At 45.0% G+C, this 16316-nt stretch overlaps 6 protein-coding genes across 7 annotated transcripts; 3 read left to right on the forward strand and 3 right to left on the reverse strand.

Moving 5' to 3' along the window:
* Window positions 1–1047: 1047 nt before the first annotated feature.
* On the reverse strand, window positions 1048–1988 carry BDCG_16915 (uncharacterized protein; the record flags this gene model as incomplete). The annotated part of the gene is made up of 2 exons (XM_045426093.1): window positions 1048–1071; window positions 1701–1988. The coding sequence occupies 2 exons, from the start codon at window positions 1986–1988 to the stop codon at window positions 1048–1050; spliced, it is 312 nt and encodes a 103-aa protein (XP_045280831.1).
* Window positions 1989–2027: 39 nt separating this feature from the next.
* On the reverse strand, window positions 2028–2489 carry BDCG_16916 (uncharacterized protein; the record flags this gene model as incomplete). The annotated part of the gene is made up of 1 exon (XM_045426094.1): window positions 2028–2489. The coding sequence occupies one exon, from the start codon at window positions 2487–2489 to the stop codon at window positions 2028–2030; it is 462 nt and encodes a 153-aa protein (XP_045280832.1).
* An 18-nt stretch (window positions 2490–2507) lies between these two features.
* Window positions 2508–6228, reverse strand: BDCG_16917 (uncharacterized protein; the record flags this gene model as incomplete). Its single annotated transcript, XM_045426095.1, has 5 exons — window positions 5834–6228; window positions 5524–5762; window positions 5293–5451; window positions 3954–5225; window positions 2508–3905 (listed from the first exon to the last, which is right to left on the reverse strand). The coding sequence occupies exons 1-5, from the start codon at window positions 6192–6194 to the stop codon at window positions 2508–2510; spliced, it is 3429 nt and encodes a 1142-aa protein (XP_045280833.1). The 5' UTR covers window positions 6195–6228.
* Window positions 6229–9838: 3610 nt separating this feature from the next.
* Window positions 9839–12060, forward strand: BDCG_04308. 2 transcript variants are annotated; one of them, XM_045419964.1, is made up of 2 exons: window positions 9839–10572; window positions 10662–11800. In XM_045419964.1, the coding sequence occupies exon 2, from the start codon at window positions 10686–10688 to the stop codon at window positions 11472–11474; it is 789 nt and encodes a 262-aa protein (XP_045276160.1). In that variant the 5' UTR covers window positions 9839–10572; window positions 10662–10685; the 3' UTR covers window positions 11475–11800. The 2 variants fall into 2 exon arrangements, with proteins under 2 accessions (XP_045276160.1, XP_045280834.1); XM_045419963.1 differs by having other exon boundaries at window positions 10089–12060.
* A 1344-nt stretch (window positions 12061–13404) lies between these two features.
* BDCG_04309 (uncharacterized protein) lies at window positions 13405–14774 on the forward strand (the record flags this gene model as incomplete). The annotated part of the gene is made up of 4 exons (XM_045419965.1): window positions 13405–13533; window positions 13967–14008; window positions 14279–14444; window positions 14520–14774. 4 exons carry the CDS (start codon window positions 13405–13407, stop codon window positions 14669–14671), a joined length of 489 nt encoding a protein of 162 aa, XP_045276161.1. The 3' UTR covers window positions 14672–14774.
* Window positions 14775–15308: 534 nt separating this feature from the next.
* On the forward strand, window positions 15309–16201 carry BDCG_04310 (uncharacterized protein; the record flags this gene model as incomplete). The annotated part of the gene is made up of 3 exons (XM_045419966.1): window positions 15309–15954; window positions 16003–16113; window positions 16178–16201. The coding sequence occupies 2 exons, from the start codon at window positions 15309–15311 to the stop codon at window positions 16107–16109; spliced, it is 753 nt and encodes a 250-aa protein (XP_045276162.1). The 3' UTR covers window positions 16110–16113; window positions 16178–16201.
* Between the last annotated feature and the right edge of the window lie 115 nt (window positions 16202–16316).

Raw genomic sequence — 16316 nt, forward strand, 5'->3', positions numbered from 1 at the left:
TTTTACCCATGTTTCAAAACAATTGCAGATATCGCCAATTAGCATTTATGTTTATTATTGTACCAATTGCATTTTCCGAGCCTCTCTGGGTGATAGATTAGGCCAATCAGCAAATCCCTGTCCTGTTCGACAACCTTATTAATGTTTCCACTTAACTTACTCCCGGAGCAACCGCGGTCCGTAATAATAGTCCGGATGTAACGCTTATAGTTGACCGCCGAGTCCCTAGACCTAACGGTAGAATTGCGAGTATCTTATTAGGTTAGCAGACCGTTCTGAGTCCTACTCTCTCTCAGAGCTATGGTTAGATTTAGGGGAAACATAAGGAGAAAAATTGCATATGTGTTGCCCCCGGCGTTCTCGCAGTCCACAAAGCAGGGGAACTTGACGTTCATCCTCGTGCCTTTGTAGCAAATGTGATCTCGAGGGAAGGGAGCAAACTTGGTGACAACAAGAGTTCAAGCCAGCGTGTAGTTCATGCGACAACATCATTTTTGCTTCAACTTCTTTCCATCCATTTACATTACATTGATTGCTCCGGGGACAGTATTCCAGCACTGCATTGAGGTAGTATCTCCGGCTATGGTTATGGTTATCTGCCCTTCAAGTATGGCTGAGCTGCCTGCCAGACCAAGGTTGCTTCGAATAAAAGTAGGGGGATGGTCGCGGTTCACGGTCGGAAAAAAAAAACTAGCTGATGGCCAGGGCTTGTAACCAGTAATCCCATGAACTCATCACATAAGTTACTAACTACACTTCGGTAGATATTAGACCAAGGATACAGGCTAATAATCATGGTTGGTTGAAAGGTATGCCGGGAATACAGGAAGCTGACGGAGCTTTTGACCGACGGGTAGAAAGAGGGACTTCACACCACTATGTAGCTCAGCCCTGTTAATGCCACAAAGGGCTTCGTTTGGAGAGCCCAGCACGCATTTCCTAGACAAAAGGATTGCCAACCGCGGAGGAAGGTCTGAGAGAAATCCTGGAATGCGATTAGTTAGTATCATCATTTCGCAGCTGCAAATGTTAATTGAGAGCTAGTTGCTACGGAATTCCAATTCCACCTCGCTATGTTATGTATTCGGGGAAGGTAATATTACTTCTAAGTCTAAAAGCAATGCACATACCGTAAACCGTGGAATATTTTCTCTTTCACTTACAAGACCGCAGCAACGGGGAGCCAAGCTCAGTGAAGGCGTCCTATCTTTTGAAGGTATGCATAAAGAGATAAGGAGGATGGTCAGTAACGAGAACAGAATGGTAACTAAATTTTGCAATAGTGTTAGCAATGGAAAAAAAGAAATTAGAGGTAGTAACTTAAGCCACAGCAAGAAACGACAAAACAGCATACCAAAAATAAATAAATGAATAAAGGGGGTAGTAAAAATATTATATTAGTATATGTGCAATTTATATAACCTGTAGTCTAAATAGTCTATCAATGTAGGAATCGGTATCCAGAATAAGAAGCAGAAAGAAAACAGCAACTTGACAAAAAGATACTCAGGAGAGAAAACTGTATGATACAGAATTTGAGAAAATCTCTCGGGAAGTATAGTGATAATATGATGAACTATCAGCGATTGAAATTGAGGTATCAAGACTAGTGAACATGAAAATGGGTGCGTTAGTTTCGTTTTCTATAAACAAATACAGCAAAAGGAGAGTTGGGGTGGATGAAGAAATCAAATGCTTACCCCTATAAATAGCAAAATAAGATTCGATGCGATGAATGCGGCGAAGATGCCCAGGTCTCTCCACTGAGTGCCATAATCCATTCCAAAGTTTTGGTAGAATTGATCGCCAACCTTGAATGCGCAATACTCACAGGCACTTGTCGCATTGTCAGTAATATAACCAGGACCGCCCATATCGAAGAAAGGCTGCATATAAGTGCCACAGTCCATGCCAGAAGGCGCAGAGAAGGTATTGCGTTCAGCAATAGTACAGACAACTTGTCGCTGATGCAGCTCTGTTGTCACCATTCCACTGACGAGCCGGGTGAATGGGTTGAGTTCATAAAGTCAAACACGCCAGAAGCGTGGAATTTGAGGCTTGGGAATGGCAACGCCACAGAACAGAGCGAGAATGATATGGAAGGGTGGGTTCAGCTGGGCCGCGATGAATGCGCTAAGGGTTAATGCCGCGATCATCTGCCCACCTGTCACGGCGAACATCTCAGCAATCAGAACCATGAGGAACTGATATCCTGCACGCTCGCTGGATGATTGTAGCCCTGGAATATAATAGATTGGGAGGAAGAATATTACTGAACAGAGGATGTTGTATGGAATCTCCGCAAGAACCATTGACAGAGCAAACGGGAACTGCTTATAAGTCTTCGATGCTGATTCGCGATAGAAGATCATACACACTATATCATATCTCGGTTCCACCTGTGCTAGAATAAGCGCCGGGATGACAGTGATCTGGAAGATAATGAAAATGCGGTATTGAAGCGAGCTACGGGAGTCATCCAGCTGCATGAAGACGAGGCCGGTAATCTATGCCAAAGCTGCATGGCTAAACAGACGCGTAAATCCGTAATTGGGTGATCGCCAAAAGGACAAGTTGGTTCGTTTGAGGACGACCTTGATCTGGTGCAGTAGGGGAGTGGCATATTCTTTTTCTAATTCCGCTGTCTCATCCTGAACCGACTGTATTCGCTCTGCTTTCATAGTGGCGATCTCTTCTTTAACCTTGACTAGTTCATGAGAGTCACGCCAGATATCACCCCAATCCCGGGGTTCTACGTGTGGTGACTGTCCAGCTCCAATCATATTGAGCATCCATTCTGCAGTGTTAGCATTGAGGGGGCAGTCAGCCCCGTTCCGTCGGAAGTAATCCAAAAGAACATGTGCATCCTTGCCAATGTCTCTGAAGTAAACACACTCTCCGCCTTTTTGAAGGAGGTGCAGGCGATCGAAAGTTTCAAAGATCGCAGAGTTAGGCTGGTGAATGGTGCACAGAATAGCCTGGCCAGCGTCAGCGAGTTTGCGCAGGAAGCGGACAACATTGAATGTCGGCTCATCAAGGAAAAGCAGAAGCTCTGGCTTCGCTGCAAGTTCCACTCCAATGATGACACGCTTCCGCTCCTCGACTGAGAGTCCCGTTTCTGGATCGCCGATGATCGCATCTGCAAGGGTTTCCAGCTCAAGCAGTGATAGGATTTCTTCCACATACCCAAACTTCTCAGTCTCCGGGGTCTCGTATGGTTGGCGAAGCAGAGCTGAAAATTGAAGAGCCTCCCGGACAGTCTGTGTGGGTTCGTGCACATCAAGTTGCTCCGCATACGCTGTGCCACGCTGGAACGATGTGCCTGGGGGGCGACCATTGATCAAAACATCTCCACTGATGACTCCGATGTTTTTACGAGCAGCCAAAACATCAAGCAATGTTGTTTTGCCAGCGCCACTTGCGCCCATCAAGGCTGTGAGCGTTCCCGGCCGGACATATCCAAAATCATAGCAAACTAAGCGGATTGTACCACCTTGAATTGGAACATCATAGTTCAGGTTTTCCCATGACAGAACAGCCTTGGATTCGATCTTAAGCTCACTCTCTGTCTCATCGACTTCCTTGTTCTGCCGCTTTTTCTTTTTCTTCATGAGATCTTCGTTCAACCTTTTCAATTCAGGAGTTTCTTTTGCAAAATAGGTGATGGTCTTACCCCCCGCTCCCCAGTTGACAGTCTCGCCTAGGAATGAGTTCGTGAAGAGGAAGGCAAGAATAAGGATGATGATAATACCAAAATTTCTCCACATATCTTTGACATCGTAGCTAAATTCAACATTCAGGTAATCTGTTCCGGATATTATCCTGGATCCAGACTCAGAACCAGGAAGGGTACAGGCTTGATGTGCAATGTTGCTATAGCCTGGCCCTGCTGGAATAAGAGTTTCCTTTTCACAAGTCATAGTCAGTCATCTAAATTCGTTCGCCATTAGAACTGCGAATCCCAGCCCAAGAGCATTGATGTAAAAGATCCACCGGAGCCAAGCTTGACTGCTCTGCCACTGAATAAGATATCCAGCTGTCAAAACAAGCAATGTGAGAATAATCGAAACGCCTTTCATTGCATAGTCGAAATCAGGGCATATGCAACCGACAGTTCTAAAGAATAGGGTCATTGCAAGATATCCAAGGATGATGACGATGACGAATGTAAAAAATGCACCCGCATCCAATGCCAAGCTGCACATGAAATACACAATGATACTGAAAACCAAGATCTGCGCGGATGAAAACGCTAGGTCTATGCTGATTTGAGCAATCCACAGAGCGCTGGGCCTGTGGAAGCTGAAGACTCTATGCCTGTTCACAATGGGGCGTCCTATCATGGTTGAAGCCAGTTCTGAAAATGCCTGGAAAGCGTTGAAGAGCAAAGATATGAAAAGCAAGCCACCCTGAGTGAAAGCGCCAGCACTGGTTTTTGGTAGTTTCAGCCAAACGGTACCGAGAACCATAGCAATAGTAATTGAAGTTATCCAAGCAACGGTCAGCGCAAATTTGTCCTGCCATTTAATGAGGAATTGACGACGCATGAGAGCCCAGACCTGGAGATAGAAAGGGATACAGTAAACCGAAGATTTTGGGGTAAACTTTCTCTTTGCTTCGCGATTGGCGATTTCAAAGTCTGAATAAACGTGCTTGTCAACTTCGAGATTGGCGCGATATTCGGCCATCTCATCTTTCAGTTGCTGATTAAATCTGGACTTATCGAACGCCTCAGCAAGCGCCTGCGGTGTTGACGGGTTATTTTCCTCATTGCAGCCTTCCTTGTATTCTCTGTCGAAGCGGTCAGTGCAGCTTATCAAATAGTCAGGAGTAGTTTGGCGGGGCTTCTCTTTGAAGCCCAGATCTTCAAAATATTGACGGGCCTCAGATGCGGGGCCAAAAAAGACTTGGTGTCCTTCATCTAGAACCATGACCTTATCGAATTGGCTATAGATGTTTTCTGACGCCTGAGCAAGTGAGATGAACGTCGTGGTCTGGTAAATGTTAGTCATGATTTGAATAGCTTTTGCATAATCCAAAGCGGTTGTCCCGTCGAGACCCTGAGTAGTATTATCCCAAGCAAGAACAGTGGCGGAAGTGATCATCATCTCCGCAATGCTCACACATTTCCGCTCACCACCAGAAATGCCGCGTATGAATTGGTTGCCAATGATTGTGTTTGCAGTGTGTTCAATATTGAACATTTTGAGCAGGAGGTTGATGATCTAATCAGTGTGAGCATACCAAAATCAGGAAGATATATGCGGAGGTAGAGAAGCGCATCGGACTCACCTTTTCCTTGAATTCAACCTTTGACATGCCAATGGGCCGCTTGCCTGGAGTCTTTGTATCTAGGGCAAACCCAAGAGTCTGAGCGACAGTGAGAGTAGGGTGATGGATATCGTCTTCCTGGTTATATACTGCCTCGCCCCTGAACCGTTTCGCGAAAGTCTGAGCATCGAAAGAGCCATATAAGACTTCCCCATCAATACCGGTGTAGCCAAATCACTGATTGGCAATGACCTTAAGGAATGTCATACAGCCAGCCGACGGCTTGCTGAGAACCAACACCATCTCACCAGGCTTAACCACGCCCCTGAAATTTTTCAAAAGCTCATATTCAGTGCCCTTTTTGCCAATGCCAAAAATGCTCATGATGGTTCCTGGAACATTGAAGAAATCGATAATTGCATCCGGAAACATTTTGACAATGTTCTTGACTCCTCCAATACCACGCACCGTGAGATCCTCCCAAATGACGCCTAGGCAAGTTCATCAGTACGCTTCCAACATGGAAATTGTGGACAGGACACAATTTATCCTACCAATGCACTTCGGCCTGATTCCGGCCTCGACTTCAGCGGCCTGGTTCCTGTGAAGGGCAGCTTGAAGATCCCATTGTTCTTCAGATCTGCTAGACCTTCAACATCATTCTGACCTTGTTTTTCTTCCAAATGGAAGTGGCGTCTGCTGTTACGCGAGACAACCGAAAGCTGCTTGCTAAGCTGAGCGAAGTCCTCTTCGGCACGCCGAACATCGACTCCAGTCTGAGGATGTGACAGCCCCTGGGAATGTGTGTTCTTGAGGCTCTCAAGTCGCTTCTCATATTCGCTATCCGCTGGCAATGTATCAGAATCAGAAGTATCCATGCCATCCTCCCGCGACCGCCGGGATCGGGTACTTAGGAGGGCCATTAGTTCACCAGGCCTTCCTGATCAGCATTCCCGGCATGTAGGTCGATCAGGTTTGAAAAGCTTATATGTGACCTCCTGATCTAATCGGAAGTATGCTCGCTCGTCAATTGAAAAAAATATTTGGGATGGCTGTAGCAGTCACATATAGACTGAATGGAATTGAAAAGGGGCTGATCAGTTTGATAATAACCTGTAACGGCCACTGATAGGAATAAGAGTGCGAATGGAAGAAAAAAGAGAGAAAGAAAAACTGAGAGAATGGAGGGAAGAAGGAAACTTGGCCCTGGGTTTAAGAGATTTCAATCATTTCTCATCGGGCCAGTCCTCGGGATCAAAAAAAGAAGAGCCGCAGCAAGAAATAAAATTCTAGCATTAATGTTATTGTCTAGCGCCCAGGCCTTGTGCTGTTGATGTGCGAACGAAGCTTGACCTGTTAAATACTAGGCTGTTAGTGATATTTTTAATAGGGTCCGATCCCCGGGACCAGTGATAGTAGACTTTGCACCCAAACTAGGGATGTGGAGGAATTCCATTGCAAAGCAGGGCTCCACCGAGGCTATGAAAAATTTCCTAGGTACTGTATGTACAGCACAAATCTTTCTTTCTAAGCTGTATTCTCCGTCACTTTGGAAAAATGCTTCCCAGCTTGTCCACACTTTTATCATATAGTTACCGACCATTTGCTGTCGCAGCCGCGGCGGTTTGCTGACTCGTGTCGGCTGGCTCCGCGTTGCGCACCAAGAGAGTAGTGTATTATTCGTAAACAACCTGCAAAATGACCCGGGCCGAGGAGAACCTTTGCTTATGAATCTCGATAGCTCTGGAAATTTGGAGTTCGGCGGCGAATGAACCGGTCCCAATCTACTAAACCCCCCCCTTCCTTGAAAGAATAATAAAACTGCTAAGCCCTTTCCACACTGCATGGGGTCATTCATGTTGCCCTTAATATCATATCTAAATAATTTCCATGCTGTCCATAGCTGAACCCTTGTTCATGATTGCCTAGTCATATCTATTAGGATCTATTGAATTCTGATAATAATCTGCGTTTTCATAAATTGCCGAGTTTGTTCAGCCAATTCTTCTGCCACGTTCGCCACGTTGACCCGCGCGAGTTCCCACCCCTTATTGGATAACTAGCGTGGAGGAGCTTGCCATTCTATCCGCTAGTGTTCAACAAATGCGGTCTCCGATACGAAAATGAATGCATGATTCACATGGGTAAAGATACTTATCCAGGAATTATTAGGTGTCATACACCCACCCGGTCGTCCAGCGCAGAAGTTGGGAAGTATGGAAATGTCATCGCGATGGTACAGCCGAAGTGCGGATGACATTGTGGACCTCTCAAAGGTTAATCCGCAAACTGTTTCTCGTCTGACGGTCTGAGTCATAATTTCTCACACCCATAGATATGTTTTCCACCAATAATGCCAAGATGAGGCACCAATCGAACCACGATATGGATTATGATGGATATCCCATATCTTGAACACAGGCACCGCCTGGGCACTCCGAAATGTCTTCGTTGCGGAATACACATTATTTCACCGGTTTCTTCAAACACTATGCTTTCCATCAAATCTCCTTATTTCACTTCACCAGAACACTCAATGGCCCAAATGCAATGAAAATGGGTTTGCGATCAGCCGGTAGCTAACCAATTATGGGCCATTCTTGCATTTTAAGCCATCATGCGATACCAACAGAATCAGAAAAAAAATAATTTTCATGACGATAGTAGTAGCCATCAATGATGCTAAATTCATTTCACCAGCCCACCCCACCGTCTATCTTGAAACTAGACATTCACACCCAATGACCTATGTTTCTCGATCATGATATACTCGAAAGTACGGCCGCGGACGGGTCTTAACTCCGTAGTTCACCCCCCACATTCCACCGAAATCCGACATCACCACCAGAAGCAACCAAGCGAGAATCCGCCGCAAATCAATATCTAATAATCATGAACTAGAACTCATGAGTTCCATCAAAATCTCTCAATTATCCAGCCTCGTTTGTCACCAGAGGACTTCGACACCTGATAAGCCAGGACGCCCATCGCTTCTTTATGGTTTCCTCAGCTTAGTAGTTCCTATAAAATTCTCTTTGTTTAGGATACGTGCATTGGAACGACAGCCTTCAATAATCTACTAAAAGTATAAAGAGAGAAAATCCCCCAATGCAACCTTTCTCGTAGGACATATTGAGTAGATAATCACACTGCTGAGGCTTGTAAATAAGCTAACCCGCTATACACTTTGACATTATTGTCGTTTGTCGAAGCTTTAATTAAGGTGTTGGCGTAAAAGTTTAATCAATTTAAGGTTATCTCCGTGTCTCGATCTTATCAGATCTTTGCCTGTCAGCGTGTCGCCATCCAAATGGCTCAACACAACCACTTGGAAATGAAATAGTAACTCAGAGTATGATTATAAGACTATTATTGCAACCAGTGGGTGATTATATACCACAGAAAATTGGAATGTTGAGGCACTCAATAATTTCAAACAAATTTGTACTTTTTCTTTCAGCTTCTGGCCTCTACACACTATCTCAGGCATGATTGTCGAGAATCCAGGTTCTTATTTTTGCAAAATACTACTTCACTTGCTGTGATGATACATAGAATGTTGCAGCTATTTTAACAGAGTCTTGATCTGTCTATACTAACTGACAAATTTGACAAACATAATCAAGACTGTTGCTCTAGTGAGAAAAATTGAGATCATAATTCATGAAGTGTCTGATGCAGCTCTTAGCAATAGTCGAGAAATAGTACTAGTGACCTCAATCATTGTTAATAGAGAAAATCAAAATATGTAAGCTCTTCATTGATAACTTTATTAGTTGTAAAGGTTGTTAGAAAACTAGCCTGCTGCCATGATCTCACAATGAAAGAGACTAACTAGAGTATTTATGATGCAACTATTAGAGGTTCTCCAAAGACTTTGGCTCTGGAAAGTAGTATGAGAGAGGGGGGCTGCTCATGAAAATCCTTTACTCATTGTCAATCATATGCTCCCATTGTCACCGTCCTGGGCATGATGGAATAAGATCCTTCATCAGGATTCTGATACAACCTCAAGTTTTGAGCCCTTGATAACCGTTAGCCTTCAAAAATTCCAATGTAACCTCTCCCTCTCTTTATCCCATGTGCAGGGTGGGAGAGATTATCAGTCTTTATTTGATGAGCTGCCTGAAGCAATATGGAAAAAACAAGAAAAAGCATTAACAATATATCAAACACAAAAATTTATACATACACTCTCAATGAATGCCTGAGAACTTTGACAGACCCGCTATTCTGTTGGGGCAAGCATAGCTGGGATGTGGCTAAATTGTAAAAGTTGATACGCTTTATCCTCATATAAGGGGCCATGCTGCTGGCCAACTCTCCCACCACACGCAGAGGGAGGGACAAATAGAGGGAGAGGTTACATTGGGTTTATGGAGGCTAATGGTTGTGAAGGCCGCAAAACTTGAGGTTGTATCGGACGGTGGATCTCAAAGGTACGAGCTTTGAGACACTGGCTAAAGCTAACACGAACGGGGATGGGGCTTTGCATCTAGACATGATGAATGCGGTTGACGCACGCTCAATCAGAAGCGGAATCGAACGTAGCCTTGGCAGCAGACACCGACTACAAAGCAGTCTTCACATGCCTCTGCTCCTCCGATTACCATAGTAGAGTGTGATTGGCTAGGCCTTGTAACCTTTCAGAGGGCAGGATCCAAGCCACGCTCGACCAGCGCTAGACACGGGAAGCATCTGGTATTTTTTTTTGGCACCAGGGAGCCTATTATGCAGAAAATCATCGTTCTGAAGATTTGATGTGGAGTAGGACTAGCATGTTGATCCTTCATGATCATCCACTGTGGAGTTTCCAGCGTCACGGCTGGGAATTTACGAGCAGACGAAACAAATTCCTTGTTATGTGCGGCGCCTCATTGGTCCTTTCAAACGCAGCCTCATCAAGCGTATGCGCCAAGTTGCTCAGGTCTAATCTCTTCATGCTTTGGGCTAAGCTAGCAACATAGAGCCGGCACAGCTAAGCACTCCAGCCTTGCACGCTTTACACGAGCTCAACGGTACAAACCGTGAAGTTTTATACAGAGGAGTTACCCCAGAAACGTCAAGAATTCCTACTGTTTCATCCACGACCAGGGGAGGAACCTTAATCTCTTCGGATAACCTCGTACATTTTCTTGGAACACGCCGTATAGCTGGTAAATTTAGCCACTTTCGAGGCGGCCCAGTTGCTAATGGGGACTGACATTAATCAAACGTATGAGAGGACGCAGCAAATGGTTTCAGGAATGAATTCACGGTCCTGGGCCATGAATATTTGGGGAGGAGGGTGAATATATAAAGGTGGGCACGATCCACGGGGGATTTTTTTTGCCTTTCATGTTGGAAGACACAGATCATTGTTGACATTTTTTCCACCCAACCTGTCAAAGCCGAATTGTTTTGTCCATTACAAAATGAAGGCACTCTTTTCCCAGGCCCTGTCACTTGCGGCACTCGCAATGACATGGAGCCCTACTCAGGCAGAGCAACTTGCTGCCCGCGATATCACCATGTTCGAAGAACGCTTCCTTAACTCGCTCGAATATCAGCTCCCCAACAATACCATTAAGCTGATCGGCTTCAAGAAGGTCAAAGTTCCAGAGCACGAACGTGGCGACCTAAACCAGCACTACCTGAGCAACCCCCAGGAATGGGGAAAGCTGAAGAATTATTTCTACGATCCATCCAGCGGTACATTCCGAATTTATTTCCCTGTGGAGGGGGCCATAGTCTCGCATGACGGGAAACAACACGAGGCAAACCACCTGGGAGAGCTCAAACTCCCAAAAATTCACGGCGATTACTCAGTCCTAGGCAGGAAGCAGACTTCCCACGTCACCGGTGTCGAAGGCAATATCATCAAAGACGGCATTATTTACCTCGAGAACCCTCCAAAGCCGCACGCTCAGCATGGGAACGCCTACGTATATGACTTTGGGGTCAAGGTCGTCCTTGACCACGACCACAGCGGGCGCCTCCAGAAGCGGAAGGGGAAGAAAGCGTGCATGAACAACCACGGTGGTCCCAATTGCAGCTACAAATACAACATCCATGGCAAATGCAAGCGACGTCGTGACACCTGCATGGATTATAACGGCTGGTTTTCCAATTGCAAGAAGAATGGCCCCACTTGGAGAAACTTCCCAGGAAGTGATTGCGACAAAGCCCTTGGCCGTGGCCATTGTTGGAATGAAGTTATGTAAGGGGATGCCGAAGAGTTTAACGTCTGTGGCGGGTTGAACGGTTCTCAAGAACGATTTGTGATATCCGATTTCAATATCTAAGCGTTTTCCTGGGTTTTGCTAGTCATCTTCCAAGATAGCATTGTAATCCTGTTGGCTTTGATTAAATATTATTTTCCTCTCTGCAAATCCGAAAAGAGCTTAAATCTTATTGAAAATAGCAATGAGTTCCTATCTCTCAACAACTTGCTCATCAGCTCAATACATTAACAAGGGATGCTCCGTACATGACCTTGAGCATATAAACATGACTTCAATATTATTTTATGAACATACCAAGTCAGACAAAAAGTGTTGATTTGTTGGGAATGATCCCAGCCATCGCATTGGCATTATAAAACGAGACACACCTCAATCTGTCCGTCAACTCTGCCCCTCAGCCCCATTTAGGTTCAATTTGCAGCTTATTGTGTGACTTTTTAACATGGCGCGGGGTTTCTAGCCAGCCCTCAAAGTATTAAGGTGGGTGGCTAGCACGACTTTCCAATAGAGTGCACTTTACCTCTGTACACTTCTGCTGGTCAAACTAGCATATGAAGCCAGTTTGTATGAGTGTTTGCGTTAGCATTAGTGACAAATGGATATTCTATAGTTACAGTGTTTCAATGAGCACACATTACTGATACTGATTTGTATTAGCAATCAAGATCTTCTCATTGAAGTATGAAATAATGACTCACATCAGTGGGGAGCTCTCGACCTGGGACAATCTCTCGGCCAGTCTCCAGGGGAATATATCCATCTCTATGCCCGGGGCCGCTCTATACCCAGGGGCTCTATACCCAAGGGAACTCTATATCTATATACCTGGAGGCGCCTCTATCCCGCGGAGTACAGTACAGTACAAGCTGATAGTCTGAAAGCCAAGAGTGACTAAACCACATACAGAAATATACTAACTATATTAGAACTAGTGTAATTTGTGTGTGACTATAAAATCAGAATTATGTGGAATTAAGTTTTTACACTGGAAAAACATTGAAAAAAGCCATTTGACACATTTGTCACTATAGACTGCCGTAGTACAGACAATGTTCACAAACTCGTTCAACAGACTGCCAGTTCACCTAGCTAACTTTGCTGTGTGTATCACTATAAAAATTGAGAAAGAAAATCTTGTAATAGGAACAGCGGCAGCGTAACTATGTCGTAAAGTAAACACTGTATATGCACGAAATGAACATAAAATTCGACCTTTGTTATATGCCCATACCAGCTATTGCATTAACCAGGTCAAGCGACTTGGTAAGAAAAGTCCCGGCGCGAACCAATCTAATTCTTCTCGAAATTGATTTTGACACCCTCGAACAACACAAACTGTACACGATCAATTTCAGTAGAGCCTCCAGGTCCACTGTACTCCGTAAATGGTAGTTAATTGGACAGCCTCAAGTTTATTGGTATGAAGGGACAGCCATTGAATGTGATGGCACGCTGCTTAAGGGAATTAGAATAACAGCAGGACACTAGAACATATTCTTCAAGCTTTTCTGCGTGACGAAGGTAGTAGCTGACGCATCGATGCACCGGCCAACAGCTGGTGGGAGTCGAGAGAAAAGAAACAGGATGAAAAGATCGTTTGTTGTTGGGATTAAATAAGGTTTGCCTTGGAGGCGGATTTGTAACTATTATTTATATGCGCGAGATGCAAGACGTCAATTTTCTTCTACCCAAGCTTCAACTTCTCCTTTCTTTTCCGTTTCCTACAGCACAGCGAGAAGACTCCTGTCCCCTAACACAACTTCAACCTCTTAACAATGAATTCTTGGTGGACGAGTCTTATTCCGCCTGTCCGGTTATTTTTGCCTATCATCCTTTTCGATTGGGCTGTCAGGTCCGTAGAGAATGGATGCACCCTTTGGTGGGATTGAGCCTAATTCCCAACCATCAAATGTTTTCCTATCGCCAGGGCTCAAAAGGATTCCTTCCAACATTGCTGGCCTTATTCTTAAGTGTGAGAGTCACAACGCTGCCCAGTAGTGGAGCGTTTGAAAACCTGCCATTGACTGACCACTTGATGGTAGGTCTATTTCGGTCCATGTGAGCATCAACAACCCACTATTGGAATAAACTCGCTATTCCTTCCATGCTCCAAGAACAAGTGGGCTCTCTTGTTCAAAATTTTAACATTGACTGAACTGATGTCTTGTCGGTTTGTCTTTCAAGGTTACCTTCGCGCCATGGGCACGGAGAAATCCCAATGCTAATATGGATATACACCAAACAGCACCAGTGGCATGCCCTCCAAATGCAGATGGGTAGTAAAGCAGCTCGGAAGAAGTGTAACCGAAGGCAGGGGAAAATATATATATAAATAACATAAAAAAATCAATATCCAGCAATTTCTGTCTCCTGTTCGTCCGGTTCGCCTAGACCATTCTTCGTGACCTGACAGCTGCGGGTGGCCCAATACAATTGAACCAATGAGTGTCAAACTCTGTGGAAATATTTAGCTAAAAGAAGCTAGGAAGAAGGTAGTTACATGTAACTACTCCGTACGTCTGCTTTGCCAAGGTCAGCTGCCCTTTTCAACACGTCTATATATCAAGGATGAGATTTCCTCATCTTCGTTATTTTAGTATACGTTTTCTTTCTTGTCAGTTTTCATCTTCTCCTTTTTCTCACCGTCAGATATGTCACGGCTTTCCTTCTTCTTCTAAGGAGAAGGACCTCCCAGGAGTAGTACTACATTTGGTTTTAAAGTGCAAGTGGGCTTTTCTAGCGGTTATTCCACCCACATACTGAAGTTTACTTTGATTTTATAGGCTACTGGCCAGCAGGTTATCATGGACCGACAATCACCGACGCTTTCTAAGGAAACCACCTATCATCAGAGGTCGATTGAGCACCTTGGGCAGGCAGGAGGAATAGATACGGATAATTTTCCACTAAACAATACACTCGGCTCCCAACGATATCTCCCACATTCAAGTGAGACGAGCATATCTTTTACTGGATAGTGACTGTCCAGTTTAGATGCACCGGAGGCTTTGATATTTTGTGAAGTTGTCATCCTCTCGCAGTTGACGGATTGTCGGACTGTCGGACTCCATACAGAACTGTCCCTGGGATTCCGCAACTCTTACCGTGTCAGCACTGAAGCCCAAAGAACGAGTTTCCACGGCATCTTTCTGACACTCCATGCGACGCCTCAGTAGATAGTTGATACCAGGTAGGGTGATTCATTGGTGCTGACTTAACATGGGTTATACACTACGGGGTACTGACCATTCAAACGATTCTTGATACCAAAACATACTTTGGACTATCACCAGGACTTCAGTGTCCTTATGATCTCAACTTTAGCCCTGACAACTCTGCCTCGCGTCGGGTATCCACGCAGCCCTTTTGACTCTTTGTGCCAAACGTAGTCGGGAAAAAAGGGGCTGAAATGAGTAGCTGGCAAGGTGATGTATTTGACAAATTCCCAAAGTTCCTCCAGGTTATGTTGCTCCTTGGTATTCCTGCCTCATTTAGGCTGAGCATAAAAGGCCAGGTTATTTCCCTTGACTCATAAAAGTCAATGAAAACAGGGCGCTTTGCTGTCAACACTCACGCATGACCAAACCAGCAACATAGGCCACTAGCAACTTGTCCATTCCGAGCGAAAACCTTGCAATTTGCTATAGCTTTACATCGAGTGTGCTTTTTACCCTTTATTTTATCAATCACGGTGGGTAACTTTGGTGGTCCCAGTATGCGCTTCAACCGCCGTAACTTATGTTTAGCAACCTAGATTTTCCGCGTCTAGCGGACCTCAAGCATCTCCCACGTGGTATCGTACTCGAAACCATCATGTCTACCAACTTGTTGAAATTTTATTTCAATATCGAATTCGTACAACCAGACTACGAAGTCCAGCGTGAAATGCGCGACCCCCAGTCGTACTGGTACCCACCGACAGACCCAAATGGCGTTTCCGTTGTGGCAACAACTGGATGGAGAAAATGGGACGCTGGTTCAATCACCCAGGCACGTGTGCCTGGGGGTATCAATGTCCAAGAATGTTCTCTCTTTTATGATTCCGAAAGGGATATTTTCCTGGGAGTGCCGTTTAACTGCAAGAAAACTAGTGTGGAAAAAGAGATTAGAACTACGGACGAGGCGCATGGCTGGAGAAGACTTATGTTCAAACATCTGGAACCCATAGACTCCGGTGATCATTTATCAGTTCTTGCCTTCGATGCTGCATTTAATGTCTTTGCCGCTCCGGGATCCCCAAGATGGATGCCAGAACTTATGCCATATACCTACGACTACAATAATCTGGATATTTATGTCCCCGGACAGACAGCTCTTGCTGGAAACCTGGCTCTCTTGCTTGGATTGGCAGCTTTTAGCGGCCCTTTTCCTGAACGCAGTCTTGACGTCGAGCAGTCGTTGAATGCGATCCGAGCATTCAGGCCTCCTCATTGGGTTCCTCATGGAATGAAAAGTCGAAGTGAGTGCTCCTAAGCGTTTAATGAAGGAAGATCCTAACGTACTTTAGGGCCTCATAGCCGAGGGGTTATCGTCTCCATCAGGGGTGTCGGAGGCAACGAGGCGGTGCTGGACAAGTGGGCACGGGGAGATTTGGGTCCGTTGATCAACCCATGATCAAGTAGGTTGGCTATGCACTTTCACAGAAACTAAAACATAACCTTTATTGACCTGATCAGCTGTAGTAGTCCTATATCATGCATTACCAAGAACCTGATTCGCAGTTCAGAAGATCGGTATTTTTGTGGAATCAACCCGTCCAAACAATCGGAATCTAGCCATCATCTATCGAGTTATAATCTTCTTCTTTACGCCCCCTACCAG

The sequence above is a fragment of the Blastomyces dermatitidis genome (genome assembly GCF_000003525.1).
Source record: "Blastomyces dermatitidis ER-3 genomic scaffold supercont1.4, whole genome shotgun sequence".
NCBI classification, from domain to species: Eukaryota; Fungi; Ascomycota; class Eurotiomycetes; order Onygenales; family Ajellomycetaceae; genus Blastomyces; species Blastomyces dermatitidis.

Excerpts from the sequence above, each read along its gene's own strand:
- BDCG_04308 (XM_045419964.1), top strand. The coding sequence starts at position 10,686 with ATGAAGGCACTCTTTTCCCAGGCCCTGTCACTTGCGGCACTCGCAATG.